Consider the following 18,886-nt stretch of genomic DNA (forward strand, 5'->3'; position numbering starts at 1 on the left):
AATACATGCATGTGTATAATAAGTAAATTTGGCAGTTTATTAATTTGTTTAATTGATAATAAGGAATGATTTTCTAACATGTAAGACTTAGATCTAAGTATCGTTGGCTTAATAAAGGTTAATTATGTGTAGGACTATGTTGATAACAGCTTAATATTTTTTTAGCAACATTTTAATGTCAAAGAGATACTTGATAATCAGAAAAAGCAATACAGTTCTGATGTATGAATCAATGAGTGAAATTTTTTCGCACTTTTTCATACAGAATTCATGACAATAAAGATCTTTCTGATCTTAAAAAATATGAGTCATGACCTAACTTATCTATAACCATGACCTAACTTATCTATAGCTAACTATATATCCACCTGGTACTGCATATGGCCAGATCCCTCTCCACCAATATAAACGATTTAAAGATTTAAAAATGTATTTCTTATTCATTAAAGTGCTTCACACAGAATGCATTGCCAAGTCCATTTTTTTCTTTATTTTTAAACTTATTAAAATAATACATCAAAGATATTTTAATACAGATGTTTAAAAATTGCTCACTAGCCAATGACTATGATTGCTGTCTCTATGCAACATTGAAATTCTTGGTATAAGTAGAAGAAACTTCTCTGGGGCCTTGGAACTCGCTCCTACAGCTAACATGTTTTAAACACCTTCCAACCCAAGCATAATCTGCCTTTTTTTTTTTGTATTCCTTCTAATAATACCATAAGTTAGTAGGGGTGAAAGATCTGTAAATTACTTTTCCACCAGGTAAAAACACAGAAAAAGAACCACATGCATTAAATTTATATATAATTTTTACATCTCTTGTTTTGTTTTTTTTTTTTAATTTACATGGTATTTTTAAATTTTATTTGAATCTCTAAAACAGCTGAGGAGATGAGAAGGTTACAGATCTGAAATGGGGTGAATTTGGAGTGGCAGGGGAAACTTTGAGAGGAATAACTTTTCAAAGTAGCACAACTGAAGAAAGGGATTAGGAGAAAAAAAAATATCATCCAGAAAAAAAGTAGAAATACCTAGGGAAAAAAATTTGCTTTTTTTGCAGGCTTTGACTGTTCACATATAATAGATCTTATATTTCTCTTCTAAACTTCACCTATAGAAATATGGAGCTGAGATTGGGGATTTTTTGGTCTATAAAAGCAACAATGGGAAAAAACTGGGCAGATACTCTGATATACCCCTCAACAGATTCCCTGTTGTAATTTAATGAAATGGAAAAGGGACAGTACCAAGACTGAAATAGGAACAAGGCAGATGATTGCAGCTTTCCAAAAACCTCTAGAGAACAAAGTGAAGCATGTGGTGACAGCATGTGATATCAGGAAAGGGAATGGATTTAGCTCTGACAAATTCATTCTGTAATGGATCATGAATTTTGTCAGCTATTGTCCCAGAAGCAGTATTGTCCCCATACCCTTAGAATAATGGATGCATGTTCAGGTTCTGTGGCTGCAGCTTCAGGCTGTTCAGGTGCAGAAGCAGCATGGAGAGATGTAAACTGTATTCTAACAACACCTCAGACAGCTCAAAAGCAACAACAGCAGCTGTTGGAACTAATAGCAGGCTCATGGATGTGAAGTCTTTAGCTGGGCAGGCTGCTTTTCTACCAGGGCAGCTAAAGCAAGACTGGAATGTAACAAGTGAATCCATTTGATGCATACTCTGAGGTGAAGTCTAAACAGTGGCAGCTAGATTTGTAACAGCCAAGGACTGCTATGGGGCTGTTGGGTTTTCTTGGTTAGTTTGTTTAGAAATAGTAAAATGAAGAAAAATCAAATCTGTAATGGGTGGTGGGAATATCATGGCAGAAAGTCTGGTGTTCTTCAATTACTAGCCATATTTTACATAATCCCGTGTTTGTATTTACCAAGCAAATGGACTGATTCCATTTCAATTTAGTCTACAAGGAGCAAGTTCAAGGCAGGCTTAAATTATATGATCTTAAACACAGCTTCAAGATGTGTATTGAGCCTGTAATTTATGGTGTACTTACTTCTAAAGGAGATTTTCGTAAAACATGCATGCCAATAAAATTTCCAGTAATCTGACTAATGAACTTTGAGAACACAGAATCTCATGGTGTTCAAAGCTATATTTGCTCACAAATTGTCCTCCTCATTGATCTGGTAGAATAATCTCAGAGTTCCTATTTTTAACTTTTTCCTTTATTTTTTTCTACTCTGAGAAACCACAGCCCAAAAAATTTCCTATTAATCCCATAGAATATATCTCTGTATATGTGAAAATGGATGATAGTTACCCATACCTTTGTTCCATTGACACTCAGTAAATAGATGTAGATTTTAATGAGTCTTGCTTTGGGGTTTGCCCTGCTTTTTTTTCTGACAGGATGGGAAGGCCTCCATTGTGAACTGGATGTTGATGAGTGCATATCCAACCCCTGTATAAACGGTATCTGTGTTCAGAAGGAGCCCAGCTTTGGTTATTCCTGTTTTTGCAAGCCAGGATTTGTGGTGAGATGATGAAATTATTTCTTATCTTTTCTTTTACCTGGATATTCAACATTGCACAGAAAATACACTTTTTTCTTTTTAAGTATGCTCAGGTTTGTTGATATACTTCTTGAATGAAATGGAATCACAAAAGTGACATATGATAAGTTCAAGGAATTTGCCAGGAATTTCTCCCTGTCCCTGTGACTCTTTGTCTACAATTTTGTAAAATCTGTACTTTACAAGGGCTTGCTAGGTAAAAATGTATCTTAACAATGCAAATGATCTGACTAAGTTTACTGACAAACTATCCTGAGAAGGAAAAAAACTACCTCATAAAAATTAATATCATTTTTGAAAGGTGGTTTTTACAGAGTAGAATGGGTAACTGATACTTCCCATAGACCATGGTAACTGCTGTCTTTTTGTCTTCTAAAGCAGATTGGCTTTCAAAACAGTGTCAAGTGATGATGAAGGATATATCACTTGAGGGCCATAGTCTTTTTATATGGAAAACAGTCAGATCCTTATAGTAAAATAATCTCATTTTTTCATTAAGTATTCATGCTCCTCTTACATGAACAACTGTAATGGAGATCAGTTGCACAATTTTTTTACCATTTATGTTTCACCAAAATAAAGTCTTCTGAATGCCAAATAAAACCAGAAGAGACAATAATTAAAGTCTGTTTAGAGAAATTATTTTTTAAATTAGTGCAAAATTTATTGGTACAAGTCAGTATTGTGTGACACTGTAGAGACCAGAAGTACAAATAAACCCAAAAAATGTGTTAAAAGGAGGATAGATTCATTGTTATTCAGATTAATGTTCCGAATGTTACCCTGGCCCAGGAAGTCTTCGAATTACTTATTGCCAAACATTGGAATGGTACATCTGGTGAGTTACGAGATGCTAGCTCTGCTTCTGTTCTTCCTGCTTTCTTCCTGAAGTATGAATTAATAGCTCGCTGTTGATGGAGCTAGATGGATATTTGACCCATGGGGGCAGTTTTTCTATTAGTACATAGCTTGAGTATTAATTGTGCAGTATGTTGCAGAAAAAGCAAGCCCTTGCAGAAGGAAAAGTAACAAGCCTTCGAAGCAGCTGAAATTTAAGATGAATCATCTTTGCTTTTTATTCCATTATTCATTTTTCCATCTTCAGTCCCTCCAATTCCACCATGCTTTCGGAAGGAGTATAAAAGTAAGAAAACACTGTGGAGGAACCATCACAGAAACATTTATAACGTACCTATCTTCAATGTCAAAGATAAGAAGTTATGGTCTAAAAACCTCAAGAGGTTAGGCCCCAATGGGTTCTGCTTCCTAACCATGAGTAGGTGTGGAGTGGAAAAAATGAAACTCATTGAGAAATAAGTATTCAAGGAACTCCAGCTACAGTATGTATGTAAATCTTCTGTAATCTATGTCTGTACTGCTATCCAAAGTATGGATCATAAAGTATGGATTGCAAAATCTCTCATAAATTTTGAGAAGAAAAGCATAGCCAGTAGTATATGAAATAAATGTTTACTTTTTAAGTGGAAACATCTATAGACATATAACAAATTTTAAATAAAAATCTGCACAAACTAAATAATTCCATCCCACTGCATGGAAACCATTAAGGCATTTACAGGCACTTTCAGTGCTATCAAATTTATCTATGACTACTTAATGTACCCTTCATGCACACTGGAGGTTATCCACATCTGCTTTGTTTCTATGAGTCATAAAATCGTAATCAAATGTTCTTTGCCATTAAATGTAGTAGTCATAAAAATGTACTAATCCGTCTCAGGAAAGTCAGAATGAAACATAAATTTTATAGGATTAACAACGATTATGAGCTTGCTCAAACTGATCATTTGTTCTATGCGCAGAATTAGAAAAAAGCAAGGAGGAAATGCATTGAAACTGACATTAATTGGCCTATTGTTCCTTTGTACTTTGGAATACTGATCAGTGAGTGATTTTATAAGATGCCATGAATTTACCAGATTGCCAAAACAAATTAAGAAGTTGATTGAAACAAGCATGAATGTACATAAATCACTCAAAATCCATCAATTGAGCCTCTTCTGTTTTAAACCCTGAATAATTTAAACTACTTGTAAAAAAAGTAATTTCAGTTTTTATGTGTACTTTTCTTCCTCTCTCTCTCTCTCCCTCTCTTGTCCATACTATTGTTTCATAATATCATAAATTTATATAATTCAGAGATAAATGTAAGTTGTCCCAAGTTCTGTGTGAAAAGTTATCCATGTGGACATGAAATACTATTTAAGCATTTGTCTGAAGGAAAGCGTGTAATGAACACATGATCCTTGAGCTCTAGAGAAGGCTTGGATTTTTTTTACATGTGCCCCAGTTGCAGAAGATTCAGTCAGAAATTATACCATGATGATGTGTTGTCAGAGATATATGCCTTCAGGGATGACAGTGTGCATATTTTAAATAGATATCCAAATATATATTATCCTTCTAGGATAGCTGCTAGCTGTCTATCTTCACATAGCCTATTCGTTCATTGAAACAGAAGTGAAAATAAAATGAACCCAGGCCTTACTTCAGCATATATTTATTTCACACATCAAGAATGAATTTAATTCACATAATTATTCTTTGCTTTTTTACAGACCACTGAATATGAACATTTTAACTTTATTACTAGGGAGGATTTTTCAGATTTCCCATGGATTGTTACTCTTGATAAAAAATAGGAAATGAATGCCTGGTCCAATTTGATACTGCCACTATATTCTTCTGTTTCTAAGCATTATCTGTGAATGCAAGATATTAACAGGGAGCTGTGTGCAGATTAGGTAACAACAGACAACAAACAATGGGCAGCTTTGTACAAAAGGAAAGAACATTATCTTGCAAGTCAGAGCAAGCCATAGGTTTTTTGACGGCTAAGTCCACTGTAAAAAGGCTTTTGTGAAACTACATACTAAGTGAAGATTATTATTATTTTAACCAGTTTTTATTATTGGCAACAATATTGTTGCTAATTAAAAGTTGGCAATTACAAATCTGTAGGGAAATTATTTTTATTGATAATCAGATTAAAAATGCTACTTGGTTAAAATTTAAAATATACAATTATACTACTGAATTAGTTAAGGAATATTTTCCACATGATATTTCCTTCTGAAAGCATAAACAGCTTAATATAAGCAAACAATATTTTAGAATTAAAAACAAGTAATAATTGTAACCAACATCAATATGAAATGTAAATTGCCTTAAAAAAATGGCTTTATTTTGAAAATTCTCTTTCAGGGACGAAGCTGTGAGCTTAATTACAATGATTGTCTTATACACTCCTGCTCCACTGGGTTTCTTTGTGTTGATGGAATAAACAATATCACCTGTTTACCTACTACACCCCAAAGTAAGAACATTCTCACTGAAGTGGCTGAAGTGTTTCCTGCTGAAATTTTAGATAATGACCTTCCACCAGCACTGGCTGTGTCTATGGAACTTTGGTCTAAACATGTTTCTCCTGATTTTCATAAAGAAGAGCTATCCCAAGGTGAGTAGAAAGAGCTTCTAGAAAATGAATATACCAAACTTCTTTCCTTGTTAATGCTTCTAAAATGGTAAGAATATTGGAAATATATTAATGTTAATTATTAAGATTTATTTTTTTTTCATTCATTCCCTTCTATATTTTTTGTATTTACTTCAACATCAGTTTGTAATTGTAATTGTACAATTTCTCTTGTCTCTCAAAAGATTTTTTCCCAGCATCTTTCACATCCAGTTAGGAAAACTCCACTTTCTCTTAGCGGGGTTTTAAGTTTTCCAGAGTGTACAATTTCATATGCCTCATATTGTGTTCAGTAATCTCTGATTCTAATGCCAATCTTCCCTTCCTCCTTGGCTAGTCAGCAGGAGAGAAAGATAATTTGCCTTACTCCATGGGGACTTTGATTCTCTTTTCCTAGTTCACATGTTTTCTGAGTGCTTCTTTTTCTGTGCATCTAGATGTTTTTTACATGGGACAAATCTCTCAAAGTCTCTGCCATTCTAATTGTTCATAGTGATGTTTTTGGGAAGCCAAAAATTGCCTATCTTGTTATTTTAAAAACATTTGCAAAAAGTGAAAAGTAACAAAAGTGCAACATTTTACTGGGAAGATTCCTTCATTGTGGCCTCTTCATTTTACTAAAAACAGTACTATACAAGTAGTGTGTATCAGGCATTTTCTTTAGACATAGTCCAGAATTTTTCCTTATATACCTCTTCAAAGTGATTACTTGTATAAAAAATAGGCTGAGTCCTGTTTTATTGTTTTGGCGGGGGTCTTCTTTGTTTGTTTTTGTTTTGGTGGGTTTTTTTTGTTTGTTTGGTTGGTTGATTGTGTTTTTTGTTTGGGTTTTTTGGTTTTTTTTTTTGTTGTTTTGGTTTTTTTTAATTTGAATAAATGTATTTGTCCTAGTTTAGGGCAAATTAGGAAGGAAAACTCCAAATGGGGATTTCCCCAGGGAAATGCCCCTCCCCACCAACTGGTCTGGGAAAAGAAAAAAAAAAAATTCCTTGGAGAGAAGTGGAAAAAGCTGTTTATTTAACAGAAATTGAGTAATATTAAATAATAAAACCTCTTGCTGTTCGATGGGATGGCAAATCTAGGAAGAAAAAGTCCTTTTCATGTGGTGTAGCTCGGCTCGCTCAGGTTCTTATCAGTCCCTCCGGTGCTGGAAAGTGCTGAGGCCCAGGCCCCGGTGGGCCACAGGCCTGAGCTCCCAGGGTTTGTCTGGGTGTTCAGTCCAGAGCAGGCTTGCACAGATCCAGGAAAAAAGGGAAAAAAAACCCAAAAAAACAAAGGTCCAGGGAACTCCTCTGCCTCAGCTAGCTAAAACTAACTAAAAGCCAGAGAGAAGCTCTGTCCCGCTGTCTGTCCGTGCTGCAGACACCACAGTCCAGAGCCGGGATGTGGGGGAGTGATGTTTTCCTTAACACACTGTGCGCTTCTTCTTCCCCCTCTCTTGCTCTCAAAGCCAGTCTTAAAGGTGCAGAACTTAATATATAACATAAACCCGACGATTGGGGATACCAGTATCATAAAGTCACCCCAGGACAGAGTTTTAGGGAATGTTGGTTTTTGGTATACAGAATTCTGTTGAGATTGATTGATTGATTGACTGAACAGCTTGTTCTGCCTCTTCTTCCATTTTTTGATTGATATTTTCTGTCTATTTTCCTTCAAAGACCGTCTCTTTATAATCATAATTTTCATCACTTATATTCTTTAAAGAGAAAAATATAAACTTGACAAGATTATTAGATACTGGTGAACAGCTGACAGCAGAGAAAATTCAACTAATACTGGAGACAAAACTGCATGATCCAGACATGGAAATCTGTTCATGAAGTGAAGTCAGGGTACTTTCTGAAACATTCAGCTGAGTAATGTATCTCAAGAATTACTTTTCACTGACATAGTTAATAGTAGCTTGGAGTTCAAAACACATCTATTCATAAAGGTAGGTTAGACTCTTAAAATATTTTTAAAACAATCTGATCAAGTGCTCTTATGCATATCTTCTTCCTACAAAAACTTCAGGAACAGAATTACTAAGGGATATGCTGGAAAGTTGTCATTGTTTGAATCCCCTGATAATGAGATATCCTACTTGGTTTTATTGGCACAAGTCACATCTGTGAAAACATAAATTTGTAAAATTTAAATGATAAACCATTTATTTTTACATACCTGTTATCCTGCTTCAAGTCCTGGTTTATACAAGTATGTTAGCAATACTGTACTGAAACAAATGACTGCTGTGCATGGTAAGGACTCATGAGCCAGTCCTGTTACCTAGACTTCACAGTATACCTGCAGTGGAGTAGGTTCTGGACTTTGTCAGCTGGTGTTCTGTTGAGTTTCTCATTTCTATTCAGAGAAATTTTTGAGGTGGTGGAGTGTTTTTATACAAAGATAAAAGTGTCTGTCAAAGTTGCCAGGTGCTCGGAAGAGATTTATTGTCATCCGGCAGCAGCTGATATGGCACCAGCTGCCATACCTGACACAGATGGCTATTCTTCATGTTCTGCCACACAGACTACTAGATCAGTACAGAAGCAGGCTGGAGGCTGCTACAATGCTGACAGATCAGCAACTGAACAGTTTCACCTCACTACAATAATCTTTGCAGGATTTCAGGTGTTCCTTTCGTCATGCTTACATAGAAACACAGGAGGTATCTTAGTGGTTGTAGTATATAAGTATGATCAAATATTTTAATGTACAATAGGTACAGAGAAAAATGTATGTCTCTTGAGACAAAATCTTTTTGTATGTAGTATAATTAACTTGCCACTTCTCCTTCCAAAATGAGACAAAGGATGGCTGCATTTTGTAAAAGCAGTATTATTTTTAGAACATTACAATATTTCAGAAATTATTTCAGGGAATTAAAAGGACACAAGAAAACTTAATTATGGAATTAAGTATTAAGGAATATTGTTTGGTTTGGTCTACATTTTTATACTATAGTTTTATAAAATGGAATAAATACCCATAAAGTCGAGGAGAGGTTTTTTTGCTTTTCATTATTTGTTTGAGGGCTTGTGTTGGAAAAAAATATTTTATATCATTAATTTAAATAACTTAGGGGGAAAAATTATTCTAGACAAGGAAAGATATGGATAAAGGCACCAAATGACATATAAAACATTTTTGTGAGGTATACAATACAGTTGTTTTCCTGTGAATGCTTGTCTACATAGATTTCACTCTCAGTATGCATACATACACAGATAAAATTCATACTGCCAGAACTGCCTTCTGATACTGTGTCTGTACTCAAGAGGTGAAGTTGTCTGAGCATACCACTGTGGATTTCCAACCTATCAAGATATGACCTAAAAAGAATTTTGTTTAGGGTTTGTTATTGTTGTTTTGGGGGATTTATTTAGTTTAGTTGGTTTTTATAGTGGAAAAAATAAAGAACAACAATACATCCCCAAAAGGAATAGGTTCACTTAAGTTGATGCATAAGCAAATCAATGTCTTTTTTAAAGAAAGAAGTAATACTATTTAAAAGCTAAGTGAGAAATGCCCTAGGATGAGTAAGATAGTTAATACATTGGTGAATCCATAGTAAAAGAATGGTGTCAAGCTGTTAAACCTGATGTACTCTTCTATACTTACAGATTTAATGTATTCACGAATAATATGAGAAAAAATACCAATGACACACCCAGACAACTTGCACTCTCTGAAAAATGGGTACTACATACTTTTCATATGTTTTAGACTATTCTCTCCTGACAATCAGCAGACACATTACAGCAAGTTCTAAGATAGCTTAGAGTAGCAGGGATCTCTAGAAAATAACTATGAAAGATGAGATATATCTGGCAGAAAAATATACTTTTTGATCTAGTCTCCAGGTGTACTTTTCCACTGCCATGGCATTGCTTCTGGAAAATATTTTGTGAATACATTTATTCTTAAAAAATAAAAAAATAAAAAAAAAACATGATAGAAATGCTTTCCTGTGACCAGAGAGGATGATCTAAGTTCTTAATCATATGTCTGTTAGCACTCTGCAAAGTTCTGTATGACTTTTTCAATTTCCTGCTCTCTGTCAGCAAGTAATTGCCCAATAAGCAACAATTGACACAAATTGAATGCAGGGAACCAACCTTCCTTCCTTTCCTTCCTTTCCTTCCTTTCCTTCCTTTCCTTCCCTTCCTCCCTCCCTTCCCTTCCTCCCTCCTTTCCTGCCCCTCTCCTGCCCGCCTGCCTTCTTCCCGCACTCCCGAACGCACTTCCTTCTGCACTTCCTGTTAGGGTAGCCCAGAGAGAATCTAGTATGACACTACAACATTCTATTGTTGTATAGAATACATTCTCATTCTATATGTATTGTTGTATAGAATACATTCTCATTCTATATGTATTTTGAGTATCCTGTTAGGGTAGCCCAGAGAGACTGCAGTCTCTATCCTTGGAGATATCTACAATTGAACTGGACAATGTCCTAAGAAACCTGCTGTAGCAGACCCTACCGTGAGCAGGTGAGGTTAAATTAGATAAACTTCTGAGTTCCCTTCAAACCTCAGTTATTCTGGGATTCTATGGTGCCCTGTAATGGCTAGGACAGAATTGCTTTTCAGGCATTGTTTATAAAGATTCAAAATTTACTTCTATACAAGTATCTAGTTAGTCGCCAAGAATGGGATTCATCTCACCTGCAGATATCTATTAATTAATCTGTGTAAATTATATCACTGTAATAAATGAATAAAAATCACACCATCTGCTTTAGATGTCTGTTCTGGGAGAGGATGCAAACTTTTCTCCTTTCCTTAATATATATTGTTCTGCGTCTTTGTACTTTTGGTTTTGGCAAAGGAATTGAATTTTGCTTTGACTTTTCTGTTTGTGTAATGTATATGGATCTTGGAGCTCACGAAGAAATTTGAAAGACAAAACCCAGTAGAACCAGATATGAATGAAAACAACATATCTGCTATACACAGCAGCTAACTGAACATACTTCTATTAATTATAGAGAAGCTTGTGTTCAATATTTCATTATTTCCTTTAAGACTGCATAACACATGAAATATGTTCCAAACATATTACTAAAAATTAAATTGGTATATTACTACAAAGCTCTTCATGTTTAGTATTATTTTGTTTAAAATCTTGCTCTGTAAAAATTCCAGTTTGGATTACGTTATTGGATAAATGCTCCTAGCAGAAAGCAAAATTCAGAGTTTTGGGTTTTACACTGTGTTTTTCTTTATAATGTAATGCTTTTTCAGCTTTCTCCTTAATCAAGTTCTATTCAATTACAGCAGTGTACACTTGGTTTCTGAAAAATGTTGAAACTACATGATGCCTTTGCCTCCTAATCATGCTTTATCATATTGAATTGTTTCTGTTATATTCACTGGATTTGTCATCACTCTCATTATTTCTTTAAGCTTTGTCTTTTATCAGTTTGGCCAGACATATTACTAATCATCCCTGTTCTCAGTATCTGTAATCATATGCTGTTTTCAAACACGTTATTATATCTGCTACATCAAGAAGGTAATTACTTTTGACATAGTGAAGTTACTAGCTATGTAGGTTAGCGTGGAATTTCATGCAAAGTGAGTTCTCTGAACACTGAGCCATTATTTGCACTGCATTTGTAACTGCTAGAAGCTTGAACTTGGTAACTTTCCAGACCTCTTTCACAAGCAGTCATTTTCCCTAGAGTTCTGATAAAGAAGACTTAGAAGAATAATTGCAAGCCTGGCCTATTTCTGGTTTTACTTAATTTCAACCTGCTGCCCTCCAGGAAAGAGCATTTTGATAGTCTGTAGCATGTATTTTTTACTCTGATTGTTTTGTGCTCAGACTTCTAAGCCAGGTATATAGGAAGATCTGTGAGAATTCTATGTAAATGACTGTTGCAATAAGAAGAAAATTTAAAAGACATTTAAACCTTTTATTTAAAAACTATACATAATTTGATATTTTCTAGCTTTCTGTACCAAATAAATTTTAATTCCTTTTTGACTGAAAATTGCCTTTTCCTTTCTAATCATCAAAACTGTTCTAGTAAGATTTAAATATCTTCTAGGGTTTGCATTGTCCAGCTGCACAGAGGTTCATTGTGCTAGATATTCCCAGCTACTTTGAAGCAAAAAGAATCATGATATTGGGAAAAAAACTCTTGGCATACCTGCCAATGATAGCAGATGTTGAGTTTCAGGTATGAGGTAATTTGAGAACAGTATTTATGCCAGTCAGTATCTCCTGTCATTTAGAGTTTCAAAGTCAATGAGATCTATGAGCATTATTTATTCCTGGAATAGAGAAATTCTCAATAGCATCTTCTGTCTTTGAAAAATAGTACTCTAAGAAACTTCCTACTGGCATAGTTAACTTCCATGTGATTGGAAAAAATCCTCAAACAAATAAAAACAAACACAAAACAGAAAAAGTGTACCAGGACAAGTATTTCTAGGTTAGGGAAGTTACTGTTTCTCCAGTAACACAAAAGATTTTCCTTGATTTTTTTGAATACTATCAGCATTCTATGTTAAGATTGATTTATTTTGTAGATTTTTTAATCAACTGATATCTATATATACATATCATGAAGGCTAACATTCATCAGCATAGCAAGTGTTTTTAAAATTTTAAAACGTCATTTGTGTAGTGGGTTCTGAGGAGCCTAAAATGATTAGGATTACTTTTCTTTGAAGAATAGCAAATGAAAGATATGAGGTGTTCCATGTAGCTCACACTTTGCATTTACATTTCAGAGCAGTTAGTGCAATTACTGAATTAATTATGCTTTGCTCTTAAACCTTATTTTGAATATATTCAAAATAAATTATAATTATCAACTTCTGCCGTTTAAAATAACAAGGGATTTTAGAGTAATGAGAACCTCTGAGTAAGTATGTTGTTATTTATTCAAAAAACCTATTATTTGGTATAATATGTAAAATATCCCAAATGCACAGATTGCTCCTCAAAGATACCATTACATTCCCTGGAGTTAGGTAATCCTTAGGGATGATTTAGAAGCACTCAGGGAGTGTAAATGCTGTCAGTTCAGCTTTTCCTTCAGATTAGCTGAGGAAATAGAGAGGCTCCTGTATGATTCCCTTGAGCAAGTAACTGCCCACCAGCAGCGGTGAGTTCTGATAGTACCTGGGATCTGAACCAAAGAGAGGAATATGATAGGAGGGCCTACTGCAAGGTCTCTAGTCCTGTAATTGAAAGACATTGCTCAAAATCGTAGCCAATGTGACCTGTACTGAAGTTTAAATAATGTGAAAAAAGAATATTTAATGGACAAGAATTATTTTCTTTTGGTTGGGATCTCTGCTTACATGGACATTACAGTAAAATAGAGGAACTGTTGGCTCTGTTTTGTTCTCAGATCAGTCATATCTACAGACATAAAGAGGCTAGTGTGCTTTGGAAAACAGAAGGAAAAAACCAACTCTTCCAAAATCACATTATATGTGTTTGCAATGAAGGGCATTATAGGATGGGGAGATTAAAAAAGAAAAATCATATTACATGGATGGGTGGGGATCATTGTAGGGTGAGGACAAGACAAAACAAATGTATATAACGGTGTGGTAACAGGAGTAGGATATTCAGGATGACATGTTTAGGAACAAGACATGAAATAGTGCCTTTATTATTGGCCTGAAGAAAAATAAAATGCCTGTACACTTCTTGGGTACCCCTCAGCTTCTCTCAATGTATCTTAAAACTTTCCATATTTACCCTGATGGAAGCAAGAGGTAATACTTTCTTAAAAAAGCAGTAGCCCTACTACAGTGTGTTATGTTGCCTCACAATTTTACCCTCTCATTACCTCAAATTTTAGCAGGCTTGTAGAATTGTAAGCAACAGTGGCTTCTGCACCTCAGACCTTTGACCAGAGGGCTTATGTTATTTCAGGTAGCCAGTAAATCTTTATGTGCAGTTATGGAAAACATAAAATGACTTCATAAGCCGATCTTACTTTTTCTTTTGATGTCACATGGGTCAACTTGTCATAAAGATTAAACTGATTACTCAATACTCTTGAGATAATTGTGCCTGAATAATAGTAAGCTGCCCTGTGAATTGGCTTGGCCTCCCAGCAATTTTTCATATGTAGCTTTTCTTTTTTTCTTCTTCTTGAAAATAAAGGCACAGCACATTTTTCACTATTAGCAAGTACACAATGTGGAGCTGGAGCAATTTCTCTTGAGTCTTTGTTGTCTTAGCTCTTCTTCAGAAATTACAGGTGCCTTAAATACATTTAAATGACTGTTCCTAACATTGTCCATTTATGTATAACTAAGCAGTTGCTAAGTGCCTGTTTGCAGGAGAAAAAGGCTATGCCTATTTTATATATCTAAATAGATCAAGAATAGAATATACCAAATGAAAAATTCTTTGTTCTTATTAGCTGGAAAAGGCTACTCTCCATCTAAAGTTAGTATCTTACAGCTTTTCAGTCATTATTTTCTGTTTTGTGGGCTAAAGAAAAGAAAATATTTAGCCTATCTTGGCCTGATTTATTGTAAAAGTCCTTTTTTTTTCTTCCAGGCTGGGCAGATGTGAGGCTGTTAATCCTTACTTACATCATGATTTGCATTGTAGAGATCTGTCATATATTCAAATACCAAAGTATCACAAATACTAAATCATATGGCAGTTTAGTTGTGTGTATCACAAGCAGGTTTTACACTATCAACTCTAAAAAAATAGGTTGAGAATGACTGTTTAGAACTATTTGTTGCTCATAATTTATTTAGTATCACAATAATTAAGTCAGGAAATTTGGACGGGATAAAATACACTGAAGAGAGTCACTTTAGAAATATGAGTTCCTTCCAAGTCTTTCATCATATAAGTGGGAATGAAGGAATCAGAATATTTTCCCTTACACAAAACAGCAATTCTGTTCCAGTGTTGTGCTTCTATCATGGGTAGCACTGTGTCTTTAAATCCTGGATCCAATTTCTCACCCATCACACAACACACTGAATGATGTGAATGGTGGACATTTGGTCTGGAAGGATACTGTGAGGAACAGTATGAAAAGCATTGCTGAAGCCAAAAAAGATTACACCTAATGGTTTCGCTAGATAACTAGGTGAGCTACCCTGTCACAGAATGAATTCAAATTTGAAAAGCAGGACTCCCTGTTCATGAGGCCTGTGACTGATGACTGTGTTGTCCTCCAAGTGTTTCTCAGTGCTTCCCAGACTTATATATTCTTATATTTTCTGACTTTACTTGGCATCAAAGTGAGACAGGGCTGTAGTTTCCAGGGTCCTCCTTGAAAACCAGGACAACATTTTCTGGCTTCCAATTAATTGGGACCTCTCTGGATTCCAAAGACCACTTGAAAATCATCAATATAAAGCATTACTTTTTTAATATATTTATCTTTTTAAATATTAGCAAAATATATATATATATTTTTATTGATGAGAGGAATTTAATTGCTTTTATACTTTAACATAGAAGCACTCTGAGGGAAGTGGAATTTTAAACAAAAGACAGAATTATTAGTGGTATGGAAAAAAATACAGATTATTTTATACACCTCAATATAAAAAATTAGATATCTTAAACGTTTTTTTAAGAATTAATCTGCACATGATTCTTAGTATCTGCATTTGATTTGAGGGATAAGAATTACCCAGTATACAATTTTTTTCTCTGTTGACGAAAGAAGAAAAATCTCTAATTCTGGACAATTCGCTACATGTTTCTTATTCTGAAGGGCATGTTTCAAACTTCATATTACGTAATGCTCTTGTATTTCCTCTGAAAGTTAACCTTGGCACCAGGTGTTTCACTTATTCTGGTGTTTGTGGCTTCTCTGGTTTCCACAAACCTTTTTCACGTAAGTAGAGTATGGTTCAGACGTTTAGAAATATCATGACTTCCAAATCTGAAAGACCATCAGCCTCTGAAAAAATAGAACTCTTCTAAGATTGAATCTGATTAACGCACCTATTTCTCCATGAGTCCACATAATAATTGGAAATAATAATTTTAAACCTGTTAAAAACTTGTTTAAAACCACAACACCTGTTTAGACACTCAACTGCAGCTTTTAGCTGTGGCTATATGACATCTGATAAACAAGCTTCACATGCTGACTAGATTTATGTGGATGTGGTTACAACACAGGTTCTTTGAGGCCAGAAAATATTTATTTTTTTATTGAATTTATTTTAATAATTTGAAATTAAAAATCTTGGATTTCAAAATTAAAGCATTTAAATTAAGAATTTCATTATCAGGATTAGAAATGGACTTCATTTCTATACTTATTTTTTCATTGTTGTATATTAAAAAGCAGTAGGGGGGAAGAAGTGAAAGGATTTCATTTTTTTCTATATTGTGCATTGAAGCAGATAGTTCTATTATTCTACTTATTTCTTAAGTTAATTCTTCTATCTAAGACATGTTTTTTTTTTTTTTTTTTTTTGGTAATCATTTGCCTATTATATTCGACCTTTTTCCTTAACCACGAAAGGAAATAGAATATCTGTCTCTGATGCTCTGGCGCTAAATTATAATCCTGACCACCTTTAAAACTGTGAACCATTAAACCTTACAGCTTTTATTTAAGACTACTGGACAGAAAGATAGGTTCCTGTTCAAGACTGAAAAATAGAGCCAAGTTCTATAGTACTGACTCATCCAAAATTCTTTAGTTTTGGGAGATTTCTTCACTGTAAACTCACTGGATGTTTTTCCACATTTAATAGACTTCCTCAAGATCAAGTAAAGAACGGTTAAACTCTGTCTTTTGTTTTCCTATTCACTTAATACACAGGAATTGTATAAAAAATATGTGAGGACAAGGACTTGGCAAAATTCCAGAATTTACATTCTTATATTGTCAGTAGTCCAGGCAATGAACCCCAGTAGCTCACATAAATAAAAATATGAGAATTGCTTGGTTAAAAATTCAGTCTTCAAACTTTTGTTTAAGATTTAGATTATTCACATTAACAGCATTTTATATATATTAGATTTGCCAACTCCTGGTAAAGGAATAAAATCACCTAAATCCTCCAACCACAGTATGCTGTAAAAGTTATACTTATATTGAGTATGGAGCACTTCAGTGTAAATTCACTGTATTTCACTTGAGCTGCTCCTACAGGCAACGTGTATATTAGATAATCAGTTAGATAATTTGTTTCAGTTATTCTTTCATGAGCTACTATGGCTGATCAGGAATTGCCATTTAATTTTGGTTTAGAATGAAACACAATGTCCTTTATATCTCCTTAGCCATCTTTGGGTCTGTGTTTGTCTGCCTACTCCAGCCTACATCCCCAAATTACTGCTAGGGTCAAAGGAGAGGTTTTTGAGACCATGGGAAAGAAATGGCTGTAGACTCTTCTAGTTTAACATCGTGCCCTTTCTGTTTCCTATTCTCCTCAAAAGTATTCTAACCTGTCTGACACAGCAGCACAGTGAAACACTTGAACAAGCACATTGTTTGGACATCTTGGGACTCATAGAAATTCCCAAGTTTTCATAAAATGAAATGCTGTTGTTTTCCATCTTTTGAAATGGAATTTGTGCTTTGGGGCATCTTAACACATTTATGAATTTTGAAGTCTTGGAAAACATTGCAAATTCCAGCATCCCAACTTCTGAAAACAGTTCTTTTTATCTTTTCAGTTTTTATAATTATGGTTACAGTATCTTCTATATTTCTTCTGGATTTTAGAGGTCTTTCTCTTTTGATTCTTTAATCATTAGGTTGTTAATTTGTGCTGGGTAGCTGTGTAAAATGAATGTTAGAAACATACAGCAGATAAACATAAACAGGGCCCTGCCTTTAGTGTAGTAACAGCTCTTGTTCTTTTCATGTTTTCTTGAGATAGCTAGAACCTCCTAACTTTACAATTTCTTTATCATATTATGAAATGTTTCAGACATTGAAAAAATAATGGTTACAATATACATTTCTAAATTTGTTTCACTAACTCCTAGCTTGAACCTACTTCATCAGCACTAATACGAGTCAGTAAAGGCTCAAAAATGAGTGAAAAATATGTACATACTATTTTCTGCTCTTTCTCAACTATTAATAATGTTGTAATCAAGTCTCTTACATTTTAGAATTATATTTCTTTGTAACCGTTTGACTTCACTAAAATATTTATTTAGATTTGAACATAAATGGTACAACTGTGAGCATAAGAGAGACTTCCATTGAATAGGTGAATGAAATATTTCTCAAAGGCACAAGTAAAAAAAAAAAAAAAGTACTTATTTTAATTGTTCTGATTATTTATAATATACTTTTAAACTTCCCAATTCTCATCTAGTAAATAACTAATGTTCCAAGAGTGACATTTTTTCCTGGGAGTCTCCCATATAGTAAGCATAAAAAGATTTTTGGTGCCTCCACCTAAGGCTGATGCTGGACTCATTAATTTGGAGGATTTTTAATTTTCAATTCTATTCTATTTCTATTTCAATTTTCTTGTTTTGGTTGACTGTGCTTGTTTTGTTCTGGAACATATCCATAACACCAGATATAAGCAATGTTCACTTGACCTCCAATGTTAACAATAAGATACTGCTCCAATACCATGTAGAACAATTCTCATCTGAAAGGCAAGGCATTGTTTTTTAGTCCTCAGTGTTATGATAAGAGTACATATAAATATCTACAAATACTCATATTTCATATTTCATAAGAAAGCATATTCTGTTAATGCTTTCATCATTAACTCAGTTTTACTGTATGAAAGTTGAAGAATTTATGCCTCAGCTAGCTGTGTATGTTTTGTTACACCAATTTTAAAATCTTTGTAGGCTCTATGAGTTTTTCTTTCTAAAAATGTAGATAATTTCCTTATGTATATTATATATCAGTCTTATATGCATT

At 34.2% G+C, this 18,886-nt stretch overlaps 1 protein-coding gene across 1 annotated transcript in view; it reads left to right on the forward strand.

Moving 5' to 3' along the window:
* EYS (eyes shut homolog) overlaps positions 1-18,886 on the forward strand; it is a 706,806-nt gene that overhangs the window by 371,761 nt on the left and 316,159 nt on the right. Inside the window, exons 29-30 of the mRNA XM_015621104.2 lie at positions 2,374-2,498; positions 5,763-6,015. Coding sequence (XP_015476590.1) covers positions 2,374-2,498; positions 5,763-6,015 — 378 coding nt within the window. The remainder of the gene's footprint in view (positions 1-2,373; positions 2,499-5,762; positions 6,016-18,886) is intronic.

The sequence above is a fragment of the Parus major genome, chromosome 3 (assembly GCF_001522545.3).
Source record: "Parus major isolate Abel chromosome 3, Parus_major1.1, whole genome shotgun sequence".
In the NCBI taxonomy this organism is placed as follows: Eukaryota; Metazoa; Chordata; class Aves; order Passeriformes; family Paridae; genus Parus; species Parus major.